General features: G+C 42.4%; 1 protein-coding gene across 1 annotated transcript in view; it reads left to right on the plus strand.

Moving 5' to 3' along the window:
* The window catches only part of LOC141014354 (LIM zinc-binding domain-containing Nebulette-like), a 30,217-nt gene extending 21,090 nt beyond the window's left edge, over window positions 1–9,127 (plus strand). Inside the window, exons 3-5 of the mRNA XM_073488093.1 lie at window positions 4,237–4,321; window positions 8,609–8,716; window positions 9,086–9,127. Coding sequence (XP_073344194.1) covers window positions 4,237–4,321; window positions 8,609–8,716; window positions 9,086–9,127 — 235 coding nt within the window. The remainder of the gene's footprint in view (window positions 1–4,236; window positions 4,322–8,608; window positions 8,717–9,085) is intronic.
* The last annotated feature ends 5,301 nt before the right edge of the window (window positions 9,128–14,428 follow it).

Below are 14,428 nucleotides of genomic sequence, written 5' to 3' on the forward strand. Positions count from 1 at the left end.
TGACAGTTAAAGATTTAAGGTAACTCGTGTTTGCTGCTTTGTCGGGTTTTCTGACAATAATTGACTCATTATATCTTCAACTGGAGACAAACACACCGTGAGACAGACAGTCGAGTACAGACGATGATGACTGTTTATCTTCTCCCGCTAATGATCAGTTCAAGGACAGAGACGTGTGGAGACCACAGCAGACTGTGTGTGACCCATAATTATTATCATGATTATGACTTTTAAGGGAAAATGCCGAGACGGAAACAAAACATCTCCAGCAACAATATAATGATGCTGTTTGACTAAATTTAACTTCAGGAGAGTTATTTATAACTCCGAGGATGAAATTACACATAAAAACAGTCAGTGTGGTGTCAGGTAACAGGTGATTCACCCACGAGGACGTGTGTGTGTGTGTGTGTGTGTGAGGTCTGATGGCCTCGAGGATCAAACAGGGGTCAGAGGGTGACATCAGAGGCGTACAGTGTTACAGTAGTGGACGACAGGACAGCTCACAGCTCCTTTAAGTCTGTAATAGAAAGTTCACACTAGAGGATTCTCTGCTCTCGTTTTCAGCTCGCCAACAGTTTTTAGAGATTGCCAGCTAAAGCCCCAGAGCTCTCTCCTGTGAGCGACGCTCGCTGTGTAAACAAGACGAGGTCAAAAATGAGTTGTACGATATGAATTCCTGGATATGAAATGCTCGTCTGCAAAAGACGGGCAGAATATCACTTTGTCAGCGCACTGTAACGAATGAGTTGAGTTGTTATTACATTCACGAGTTATATTCATAGATTTATTTTTTAATATATGTGACTCATTATTAAGCCTTAGCCTCAAAGATATGTGATGCTGAGATCTGCTGCTTAATTCCTCTTGATTTCATTAGCACATTTCTGTTTGAGCTAGGCCTGGGCGACATGGCTGAAAAGTCTCTGTAAGTCTGACCTGTCCTGTTTCTTTAATATTTTTTAAAGACCAGGCGAAAACAGCTCGAATATTGCCTCTTTATTTTGAAGTTAACCACTTTATCAAGGCACAAAGGTTATAATTAAATAACAAAACAATCAAAAACACACAAATAAAATCAAATAGATAAAATACTGCCATACCAGCGAGCTCATCTGTCCGTCTGTATTCACATTTCACAAACTCACTCTGGTGTTAATGGGTTGTGCTTGTGTTTGTCTCGCGGTTGGTTTGGCCGAGTGCCCCTGTGGTGGCGCCGACCGCTCTGGCTGACACAGCTGCAGTGTCTCCGAGCTCGTAGGCAGATCAGACAGGCCTGTCCTCGCTACCTAACGAGCCCGGAGACACTCCAGCAGTGAAGAGCTTTGGTCATGACCAAAACATGGTGTTTAATAGAGCTGATCAGTAGCTCACGCCTGCTGCAGCCTGCTGAGGTCGAGGCTCAGGGTTTAAATCCACCCTGTAGTTTTTGCTGCACGGAGTTAAATTTAAAATCATAACGACGTATGTAACTAAAGTCTCTCTCCACCGGACGTCTTTACAGCATCGTCAGAGACGATGACTGTTCAGTGGAGAAGAACAAGATTCGGTTTGGTTGCGTGGTTTCAAATATACCTGCAACATTTTTAGAGAGTGTCCATCCTGAGTGGGCAGAGCGGGAGGAAATCATCTGACTGTATATAGAAGTGAGAGATACAGTACAGTGTGTGTGGGAGAGAGATGAGATGTGAGAATGAGAGTGGGAGGAAGGAAGAGAGGAAGTGGGAGGAGGAGAGGAGTGAAGGACAGTTCAGTGGAGTGGTCAAACTGGGCTGCTGAGTACGCTGCTGGCATCGATGATTCACACACACACACACACACACGCACACACACACACACACACACACCAGCAGCTACAAATGGTCACTGAAGCTGTCACAGTCAAAGACGATTAGTTGTCGTCCACATGATTGTGATTATGGATTAAATTGTCCTTTTCTGTTCATGTTATTGTAAATTGCCTTTTTTTTTGTTCCAGTGATTAGTTGAGAAAATAATCAACACATTCATCAATAATGAATATTATCGTCGTTGCAGCGGTTGTCACAGAATCAAGGTTTATTATTCCGGTGAAGATATTTTCTGAGAGGTGTTGTTTTAACTTTAAAGCAGTAATTTGTGTTGTTGTTCACTTACTTTTAGTTTTTGTTTCTGTTTGACACATGTCACCTCGAAGTTTCTTGTAATGACTCATGTTTGTCTCGCGTCCTTTGTCTGTGATTCACCTTCTTCGCCGTTAAATATCGTTGTCAATGTTGTCTTTGTGTTTTGTCCTCCCACTGTACATGACAGTCGCTGAAGCAGCTCCACAAGTGAGCCATCAGGGGTGATGTCACCGTTTTGTAAGGGATTTTTTCAAGGTGACTGACAGAAGGCGACAGTAACAATCACAATTAAGTGCATAAAGAATATAACTGAGTCAGAAACAAGTGACAATGTGGGCCGAATTTCTGTTTGCTCTGCTGTGTTGTATATAGAGGTTGTGTTGTCTGTCTGTGCCGGAGTTTGACACACTCAGACGGACTTCATGGTGCATTCAGGTGCACTTCTGAAAAATACAATATGTAAGAAATGTAGTTTAAAACTTTCAAAAAAAACCTCAACATTATCAAAGACGTCTATGTTGCAGAGATATCTACTGAAGTTAGCATGCTAACCAGCTAACCCCAGCCTGTCCTTTTTCATAATACCGCTCCTCCCAGTCCCAACTGCTAGCTGGACGGCTAACTGGGCTAACTAGCTAACAGCATCTACAGGGGCCAGTTCTCACATATTGCACCTTTAAAGTCTGAAATCTACATCACAGACATTTATTACATTTATTATCATTTTTATCAAACAAAACAAAATAAATTATGATGATATTAACTTTGTTTGAGTCTGTAAGTCCAAACAAATGTTTTGTTACATCAGAACAAGATGTCGCTCTCTGCAGCACTGCAGTGCCTCCATATGATGCTGTTTGTCACACATTTACCTTCTACTGTTAGTAAAACAGATTTTTGGGTGCACGTGCGACCAAAGCAACAATCTGTTTGAAGGTGTTACCTGTGACGAGAGCAGTCTGTTTTGGGAGACTTCCAGAAAATGTTTCTGAAAAAATGTTTCTGTTCCTCTGATAAACACTGCTGACAATAAAAATACCTTCGTTAGTTCTCATAGATCTGTGAGTAGCTCTTTTGTCCTTCAAGCTTTATGTTCCTGCAGACAAAAGCTTTAAATCTAAACTCACTGAGACTGTTTTTAGATACAGAGTTGTGAATATAAGGTCATTAACAACGGACCAAAAGGTCAAGTGAGATAAGAGACATATATTCCTTCATGGTTCCCTCAATGGCTCATTGTTCCTGCTAATGTCAACGCCTCGGTGGGTCATTAACTCATTAAGGTTGTTCTCATTATGGAAAGGGCTCTGACATTTTTCAGGCAGCAGCCTTTCCTGTTATAAGAAATGACTTATTACACAGTGAACATGTCCTGAGTGGTTACTGAGTGCTGTCAATCCTGTTCACAACAATCCTTTGTTTCAAACTTGAAACCAAACTTTTCCTTTTGTCGTTTATCTTGTGTTTGTTTCATTTAATCTCAAAAGACTCGCTTGATAAACAGCCACAAGCAATACGAGTGTAAATGTCACCTTGAACATCGTGGAAATGTTGCAGAGCTGAAAATGTGGGCTGTCGGGGTGCCCCCAGTCAAGACTAAAAAGACATTTAAGGGCATTAATCTTAAAACCCTCAAACCGAGCTTTCCCAAAATGAAAACAGCGCTGGCTGACCAGTTGTAGTTTGGGGCCGTGTGCCAGTAAAGTGAAGAAGACGACCTTTAGTCACCTCTGACTGTCTCTGTGCTCGTTCTTCTGGCTTTAGGCTCAACGTGCCTCGCTAACCCGCTAATCTTGTTGTGTAGTACGCTCCTCGGATGTTGGCTTGTGATGCAGTTTTCTTGTTTACCAACTGAAAAAAGGACGAAGAAGAAGAGATCGTTTAGACGAGTTAGTGTACAGTAGAAGTAATTCAAGTCTGGTCCACTTGGTGCTGACAGTCTGGACATCAAATCAGATTAATCGCTTCGTCCATCGAAAAGAAAATCCATTTCTCCAACTATAATGATGGTGGATTCTTTGAAATATTTTCCAAGACTCAGTCATATTGTGATCAGCCTCCTCTTCCTCTTTCTGTCTCTGTGTTGATGAAACTCATATTTGAAACCCGACTCTGCTCTTTCTGTTTTCAGACATTACCCCAAGACGTCGTTCACCATCGTGGCCGACACGCCAGAGAACCTGAGACTGAGACAGCAGAGCGAGCTACAGAGCCAGGTATGTGACCGTGTGGAGCGATGAGGGGACTGTCGCCGTCCTTGTGTTAATACATGACACAAACGTCACATGTTCATCATGATTTCCATCCATTGCTTCCTGTTTTTCTCCGTGCTTTAAACGTCTAATAGTTGCGCGACACATGTGGTTGGAAACAAACATAAATTAACATTTTCTTTTTCCAATTTGTATGTCGTAATTTGGGGTAAATTTGGATGGAAACCTGCTGAGATCCAGCAGATCTCCCTGTTTGCTCAGATCCACTTCAGCCGTCGGGTGAAGAACACTGATAATTACTCTCGTCAGCAGAGGCGGGAAACTGCTGAGGTGCATCTGGGAGACAAAGATATCTGACAGACACATTCAACACTTCACATTCAGATCTTCAGACTCAGTTCACAGTATCTGTCTGACTGACAGCTCTCGTGTCTCCACCCCTCTGGCACCACGGGGAGATGAAAACAAACGCTCAGGTGTGTCTGTAGAAGCTTCTTCAGCTTCCTGAAGGCGAAATGAGTCACGTATGAGAATAAACCAGATATATTCTGTGCCATATGTCCTCATCCTGTGTGTGTGTGTGTGTGTGTGTGTGTGTGTGTGTGTGTGTGTGTGCGTGTGCGTGTGTGCGTGCATGGACTGCAGTACAAAAGGACAGATGTCCACTCAGCAGTCAGCAGAAGGGAACGGACTGTGTGTCATGTGACGTGTGTGTGTGTGTGTGTGTGTGTGTATGTGTATGTGTGTGTGTGTGTGTGTGTGTGTGTGTGTGTGTGTGTGTGCTGCTCTGCCCTCATAAAAATCTATTTATTACCAGTTTGTCATTTATAGACCACAGATTTACACATTAATTTATTCTGTCCTCATCTACCTCTGTCTCCTCTCTTTCTTTCTTTCTTTCTTTCTTTCTTTCTTTCTTTATTTTGTTGGTACATTCTTTCTTACTATATTTTTTATATATTTATTTCTTACTTTCCTTCTTTCGTTCTTTCTTTTCTTGTTCAAGTTCTTGAAATTTCAAATCGTTATATCTGAGAAGTGCTGAGAACTCACATTAATTACTTTAATTTAGACTGATATCAGTTTTGCAACTCTCTCCATGAAATCCAAAAATCAATTTTCTCTTCTCCTTTGTGGTGCAAAACTTCACAGGAAGTCAGGATGTGTTTTTGTGCAGTTTCTCCTCCTCCCTGTGATACCTCCTCGTTTCCCAGGAGATCTTTCCTCTTTCATTTTACCTTTTCCACCCCTTGTGTCTGACGTCCCTGGAGGTGATGTTGAAATCACTTCACATTAGCACTGAAGCTTTCAAGTCCCGCTCCACATCCTGATTATAATAGACGCTGACACTGTGCAGTGTGAGCGTACATACGCACAGTGGGAAAACCCCCATATGTTCAGCACTGACCTAGTTGTGTTTAATGGTACAGAGGAGTTGATGTGACGTGATCACGTGACCTGAAGACGTCTGGTGGCGTCTGTCTCACCGCCACAGCAACTGCTGACAGGAAGTCAAATCTCCAGAGGGAGATCGTGTCAGTCATAGAGACTTTATTTTGAAGTTTTGTAGACCACAAAACATTTCTGGAGCTTCACAGTAAAACAGAGTTGCAGCATTCTGCTAAACAGTTGAAGCAGCTGGAGACTTGATTTAAAATGTGAAAAAACAACCCAAAAAATGTAAAAAGGCTCGGTCTGGTGTAATCCAAGTCTCCAGAAGCCCTGAGATCCCAAACTGATTTGAAAAGACGACTTCAGTCGGGTGCACGCTAATGCTTTTAGCTTAGCAGCTACAGTGAAAATCTCAGCTTAAAAAAGGCTGTAAATAACATCTTTTAAAAATTAATTTGGGATCTCAGGGCTTCCAGATACCACAAATTATCCGGACAAGCTGTCTGGAGACATTTAAGTTGTTTTTGGCTGTTTTCTTCAGACAAAGTTACGTTAAAGATCCCAAATGGATTTGAAATGACGTTGGATAACAGCAGACGAGCTGAATGGAGCCGCTTGATGTATTTTTGGTTGTTTTTTCACATTTTAAATCAAGTCTCCAGCTGCTTCAGCTGTTTAGCAGAATGCTGCACTGTTTTACTGTGAAGCTCCAGAAATGTTTTGTGGACGACGAGACTTCAGCTGACTTTATATCATCAGGAGGAGATGATGACGTTTCACTTTTGGGTGAACTGCTCCTTTAAGTGACAAATCTGGAGTTGAATGCAACTGACTGTGAAAGCCTGATCAGTTAGAGGCGGTCCTTTTTCTTCCAGGTGTTTTCTTCAGAGGTGGCTCACTACCTGCTCTGTCAGATTTCTGTTATTTATGCCCTCAAAGTTGTACAGTAAGTGTGTCTGTGGCATCAGGTGCTTTACTGTGTGTGTGTGTGTGTGTGTGTGTGTGTGTGTGTGTGTGCGTGTGCGTGCGTGCGTGTGTGTGTGGTTCGGCTCGTTAGCTTGTCATATTAACTCTGCAGGGAGCCTACGACTGATGAATGGGGATTTAATCTGCTTTGCATTGAGAACAGGGACAATCACTGTGAGAGCAGAATACCAGAACACACACACACACACACACACACACACACACACACACACACACACACCCTAACTGTGTGAGTCATATTTCTGCAGTTTACTGCCTTATGTAACTCTGTTCTGAGGGCTAATGGGCTGTTACCAACGACTGATAGACACCGGCACGATGACTTTATGGCTAAATGAGCTGCAGTGTTTGCTGTGAAGGTCGAGCTGAAGTGCAGCAGCTCCACAGTGAGAAGCGACCACCTGCTGCTCTGATGGGGGCTGTAAATCACTCACTCTGCTGCTGTTTGGATTTCTTTGTTTTCCTGGTTCTGTGCTGAGGGTGGTTTGGACCATCCGGAGAGCAACATAACTCGTAGCTCCTTTAACTGATTCAGTTTATTTAATGTTGGGTATCGAGTGTTTGTTTTCCCCAGCGCAAATAAAATCAGGTCAGAACATCGTTCAGTCTGGGCTGAGATTCAAACAGAGACTAAAGTAAAAGATAGTAAAAGGTAAACACTGTAATGTTGTCAGTGGCCTCCATGTCACTACCTGACTGGTACTGCACATGTGCAGCTCTTCACAGAGATGAGAAGGAAGCAAGATGTCTCACTCCTTAGCTACTTCAGTTATAGGTTTCTGTGGTCATGATCATGAAATAATACATTAAAAAGTCGTAATAATGAAATTATAGTCAGAAATATGAGATAAAAAGTCAAAATTATGAGTTATAAAGTGCTAAATATGATATAAAAAGTCAAAATTATGAGATTAAAGGTCATAAATGAGACAAAAAGTCAAAATGAAGGGATTACAAAGTCTCAGATTGTTTCCTGACCTGAATGGACTTCCATACATACATACATACATCCTGCTCTTCTGTGTGTCGGTCCCACATTCAGCAGCTTAATGTTTCGTCAGTTCTTTATGAAAAAATGTTTTTTTGAAAAAGGGAAAATAATCATTAACATGAACAATACTCATTACAATCATGGCTGATGGCCATTTTGGCTCCCACATAACTCAAACTCTGCTCCAGAGAACAGAACAGAAAGCCAAACTCGTCTCCTGGCAACTGATTTTTTGCGAGTTTACCTGCGTTTAAAGTCTTTAAACGAGCTAATGTTGACGTAGAAGTGATTCATGAGTCACTTTGGCAGAGATCGTGTTCTTAAACTCTCTTTTCATTTCCTGCACAGACTGTTCAACATGTATGAGGATAAATTATAGTACATTTAAGGATCTTTTCACACTGTGTGAAGCTGATTGTAGCGGAGGTCTGTGTGATGCTGAGTGCTGTAATTATTTCTGCTGTGTGGGCGCATTCACAGGTAAAATCCACCTTCACATCCTCTGCTGTGTCATCATCATCATCCGGGATGTGAGTTCTAGGTTTTGTAACTGAGTTATCCAGCTCATTTGTTCATGGCTGCGGCCTCTGACCTCGTCTTGTGTTGTAGCTGCAGTGATTTCTGGTCTGTTTCCTCTTTCTGTGGGCGGAGGAGCTGTGTTTGTTATCTTCTCTGCATCTTTGTCATATTTAAACCAAAATGGCCGCTCTGGAAGAAGCTCTCTTTTATTCAGAAGCTCTGAAACCAAAAGTTTAAAACCATTTGATGGACGTGGGATGAGATTTTCCACATTTCAGTAAATATTGCAGCACGTCATCAGTGAAATATTTATGTCAGTCAGAGCGCATCACTAATAGATGATTTTGAGGGGGAATACTCCTTTAATGTCAAGCGTTTCTTCCCTTGTCGCCGCCCTGCAGGTGAAGTACAAGAAGGACTTCGAGGAGAGTAAAGGTCGAGGGTTCAGCATCGTGTCCGACACTCCAGAGATGCAAAGACTCAGAAGGACTCAGGAGCAGATCAGTATTGTATGTACACACACACACACACACACACACACACACACACACAAAATGTCTGTTTTTTCTGGTGTTTGTATTCGAGAGTGTGTGTGTGTGCAAAGTGAAGCATGCATGTGAGAGGAAGTGAGGGGTGCACTTTGGTCAGTGAGCACAATCACACACAAACACACACACACACACACACACACACACACACACAAACTCTTCATCATCGAGCCCTCCGGTGTCGATGACATCGTCCGTTTGAAGAGGAGCCTCTCCTGCAACATCAGTGTGAGTGACTGTTTTTTACTTTTAGACTGTTCAGTTATTGATCTACACATTTGTTGAAAGGCAACAGACACACAAGTGTTAAAGGGTGACATTGTGACGCAGCATGGGATCATGGGAGTTGTAGTCTTCATTGTTCAAGGGTAACGCCACCAATTTTCCACATTGACGTGTGGGATTACAACTGCATATCTTAAGCCTTTTGTGGCTGCGGAGGAAGCTGCATGTAATCTGATAAACTGCCTCCAGTGGTGTCACTCAGTGGCTGAGTTGCATTGTGGGTAATGTAGGCTCCGAGTTTTTGCAAAGGAAGATGAGGATGTTGAATTGAAAAGGTGATATCTCTGGTTCTGCTGCGTAAAATTGAATTAAATTATCTGGTTTTATTGTCAAGCAACAAACGAAGCACCTCATTGTTTGTGTATCATAAATTCTTGGATGTTTCTGTGTGTGTGTGGGTGTGTGTTTGTGAGTGAGTGTGTGTGTGTGTGTGTGTGTGTGTGTACAGATGCCCAACCCGTGTTCGTCCTGATGACCCAGTGACCCTCAGCAGACGATGCCAAGGTAGTGTGTTCATCTTTCAACCTACAAGGACGTTTAATGTCCCCGACAGTTTCTGCGGTCTCATTAGGACACTTCATAATTCAAACATGGTGCATTTACTGACGTTCTGAAAATCTCTGAAGCCAGTTTTTTGGCAATTAAAAGCAGCCAGTCATCATTTGATTTCCTCAGATGATCTCTAGGAAATATGATTTTGGATCAATGTTTAATTTTGTATCCAGGATTAGTTTTATATCCTTTCAGACATCCTCCCAGTGCACTGTAAAACCCTCAAGTAACCCTAAAGTAAGGTCAGCTTTTAAACTTTACAGTGCAGCTCCCTGGTGATGCACATGAACCATGAGTCCACATTGTTCTCAGCTATTCTGCTGCTTCTTCTTCTTCTTCTTCTTCTTCTTCTTCTTCTTCTTCTTCTTCTTCTTCTTCTTCTCCACTGTTGTCTTTATTTCCTGCCTGTCCATCTTCCTCTCCCGCCCTCCTCTGTTTACCTGACCGAGTGATCGTATTATTCCGCTGCGTTAACGCGCCACATTCTCTCTCCTCATTTGCTCCGCTTTAATTAACACACACACACACATCGCCTCTCTTTTAAAATGGTGTGACATTCAGCAGCCCACACATGTTTATTGTATTACTCAGCCCTTTTCAAGCTTGACCTGGCGATGGAGGAAGAGGAGGGTAGTAGGAGGAGGGTGCGAGGGAGGTCTAGAGGAGGACTGATGGGGAGATTCATGTTTGATTACAGCTGAATTTAGGTTGTGTAGTACAGTATTTCAGTGGGCTGAAGAGACGAGAAGTGTGTTTCTTCTGCTGAGCCGAGGCTGGCGGTGAACCTGGTTCACATCAGGACGAGATCACAGGGATTTCTCGCAGGAAAAGCTTTGTGTTTCAGAATTCATTAACAACATGAGAGAGAGAGAAGGAGAGAGGGAGCGTCTGGTCAACGAGGCAGACTACAGTTTTGTTTTTTTTACCACCAATGAAAACTGTGTCTCCCAATTTAGCTTCAAAAAGAGACAAATTTTTACCAAAGCCGTTTGTCCCTTGAGAGCCTCCTGTGCTGTTGATTCTGGGTGAGACTGCAAACACGAGGGGCAGCCAGGACTCAGCTGTTATTCAGGCCACTACACTAATGATGTGTTTAAAGACCTGATTAATTAGTTGTCCTCTGATCCAGTCAGCACTGGTCTCATGTTTTATCGGTTTGTTGCTGTGCAGATTTTTGTAGCCTGGAAAGTCTCACAAAGAGTTTCTGCACTCAGCTGTTTTAATATTCAACAGTAATATTCCACAATTATTCCAGATATATAAGACAATATTCTGAAATTGAAGCGGGCCATGTAAACAGCACATCCCATTTAATAATCGTTAAGCGTTAAAACATTCAATGCATCCAGAATATGCACCTCAGTTACGGTTACACATGAAACACAGAAACTCTGAGCTACACTTTTCATCCATGACTGCTTAAAGGAACAGTTCACCCAAAAATGTGAATCCAGTCATCATCTCCTCCCTCCACGCTGATATAAAGTCAGGTGAAGTTTTCGTAGTCAACAAAACATTTCTGGAGCTTCACAGCAAAACAGTGAAGTAGCTGGAGACTTCATTTAAAACAGAAAAACAGGCAATGAAACATAAAATGGCTCCATACTGCTGTAATGCAAGTCTGCAGAAGCCTCAAGATCACAAACTGATTTGAAAAGACGTTATTCACAGCAGTCGACAGGGTGTGAGCTCGTAGTTTAGCATATACAGTGAAGATTTCGGCTCATTAAAGGGTGTAAATACATTTTTCAACATTTCTCACATATGACCTTCGTGGAACAGAGACACATGAGGCACATTTCTACCGGTTAAAGAAGAAAATAAGAAGAAAACTAAGCTTGATGAAAAACTATTTCTATGTAAATTATATAATAATGAGATACATTATTAAATTAAAAGTCATAATTGTGAGATAAAAAGTCATGATTTGTCTCATAATTTCAGAAGAAGACATTTATTTCTCATGATTTAGACTTTTTATCTATGATTTGCCATGGAAATGTTAATTTTTTTCAGCTCAAGGCTACATTTTCATCAATATTTTTTATTTCTCTGGCAGAACAGGGCATCTAAATAATTTTCTTTTAGCTCGTTGTTTTTGTACGCGGAGTCATTCATGGATATGATAAAAAAAAATCAGGCGTATTTAGTTGGCTGGTATCTGAGTGAGTACAGTTTCTTGGGGATCCAAATAAAAATCTAGCAGGTTTAAATACGTTTTATTCTCTTGGACTCTTGGACCTACGTGGAGGTTTGCGCTCTACGGGGTGCTACATGTGTTTATAAAGCAAATGTGACTCCATTATGCAGATGATGCAGTGTTACTGGTGATAAATGAGTCTGTTGTTGTTGTGTTGAGCTGTGATCTGTTAGTGTGCAGTGTAGCAGTCAGATGCTCGTTTGGCCGAGGGACAGTCGGATCCTCTCCGCTCCGTCTTTATCAGGTCGATGTCCGGTTTACCTCAGCCGCCATCTGACACTGATCACGCTGCCAGACGACCTGCTGAGTCTCAAACAGGCAAATTATTGATCCTTACAGCGAAAATATCTGTGGGAGAAGATTTTATGTTCCTCATCTTTACCATCTATCATCTTAGTTTGTTCCCTTTCCTCTCAGTGTGTTGCCTTCATATCTCAGGAACATGGCCAGGTGACTCCACATGAATCTCACCTTTTTAGCTACACACACCATCCTCGAATCTCAGTAGGTCAGGAGACACAGATAGAGAAAGCACTCACCCCTGTGTTTAGCTTTAACTAATATTTAGATTATGATTAGTAACCGAAACAGCTGCATTTAAGACTGTAAACTGTATATTCAGTGTCAGCTTGGATCTTCTGTGGCAGGTTTTAAAAGATGAAGTTACAACAGAGGCAGTAAAATCTGTAATTGTAAATAAAATGCTACATTCCTTCAAGCTGACGATATTTTCTGAACTCACCTTGAACCGCTCAACCTTCACACACACACACACATAAAGAGACACACACTGTACCCAACACTGGCACTGTGATTGCCATGAAGGGCACAGCGGTGATAAGGTCTTGAGTAGAGGGCTAAATGTGGAAGTTAAAAGTGATAAGAAGCACCCAACGAACCCACACCCAGAAGACAGTCAGCCATCACAGCAGACCGTCGGGACAAAACGAGGCAGTTCAGCCCGGTTTTTATTACGAGTTAGAGGTAACAGAAGAAGTTGAGAGGGGCAGCTCGACCACAGAGAACTTAAAATAGTGTCCAAGACGTTCAGAAGCTGGAAGGGTGACCACGACTTTGAAGAAGGCTTGAAGAATCTGACAGGAAAGCATGAGAAGATACTGAGAAAACAAAGAGCGATCAACACATCAGAGAGTGAGTGAGAGATTGAACAGCGTCACTGCAGCATTTGGAAAGCTAAAAGGCCGAGCCAAACACCGAGGAAGCCAAGAGGAAAACTAATTAAGAGACGACCATAAATCGGATAAGGTGAGTGCAACAAGGAGCCTGGTTGCCAGGGAAGAAACTAACAGAGTGTCTTAGAAAAAAGGTTCAGGGAAGGTTGGTAAAAAGTGTGAATACAGCTGTGAAGATGATCGGCTGACCTTAAAGAAGACGTTGAGATTTAACACAGTGACTTTGAAGTTGAGCATGTGACCTTGACAACAGGAGAAACGTGTGTCGACCTCCATGACAGAGGATCCTGACAGGAGAGTTGGTTGATTAACGAGTGGTATTTTACAGTTTTTATTGGCTTTCATTCTGTTGCCTTGCTATAATTATGTCTCTGAACGTTGGTTTGCAGACCTCTGTTTGCCCGGTTCACCTCTAGATCTGTAACACTGGAAAACATCCCATTTATTAAACCGACACTTTGTCCAAAAGGGACTTAAAATAAGTTTGTAGCTGCTGAATGTGTCTTTTTCAGTTGCCAAAGCCGCATCAGCCTCGGGCCTTTCCAGCAGAAACACGAAGGTCACGTTCAGTCTGAGTTCAGCTCAGAGTGCTGCTTTTTACACAAGTTTTAGAAACATGAAAACTTTGGGAACTTGGGCCAAGGAGGTCATGTTCTCACCCGTGACCATTTGTTGTTTGTTTGGTTTGTCAGCAGGATTACACAAAAATCAGTGAACGTTTTTCTCTGAAACTTAGATGGAGGATGTGTCTCGGCCCAGAATAGACCCTGATAACTTTTGGTGTGGATCCAGATAAAGAGACGGATCCAGGATTCTTTCTCACTCCACAAGAACCTGTGGGGGTAGCTAACTAGCGTGATGGCCTCCCCACCTCCCTCCCACGCCCCTGCTACTTAAGTGGGGATCATTATGGCAGAAATCGACTCGACTGATTTTTCTGTCTTAAGCTTTTATGAGCAGTTAAACCCGTCTGTTGACCTGTTGGCTAATTCTGTATAATCATTTAAATGACTTCTTCAGACTCATTTATAGAATTTCATGCAATAACCTCTTCTGTTGTTTTCCATCCAATGATCTTGTTCTTTCTTCTTCTCTCTTACCTTATTTTTGATCACCTTCCCTGTTGAGTTTGTTTTTTAAATTGTGTTATAATAATAAACTGAACGTAAACATGAAGTATCGTTTGTCTTCAGAGGTGACTGACATGGAGGAAGAGGAGGCCCCAGCTGCGCCGGTGATTGACGGAGAGACGAAAGAGGTTACGACAGTGGAGGGAGAGGAAGAAGAGTCTCTCCGGCAGACGGTGGTAACAACAGTGACGACGCTGACCACGGTTGTTGACACGACGGATGTGGAGGAGACGGAGGAGGCTGAAACTGAGGCATCAGAGGAGGAGGAGGAGGAAGCCGAGACGGAGGGAGGAGAGGAGAATGGAGAGGAAGA

Source organism: Pagrus major, chromosome 19 (genome assembly GCF_040436345.1).
Source record: "Pagrus major chromosome 19, Pma_NU_1.0".
NCBI lineage: Eukaryota > Metazoa > Chordata > Actinopteri > Spariformes > Sparidae > Pagrus > Pagrus major.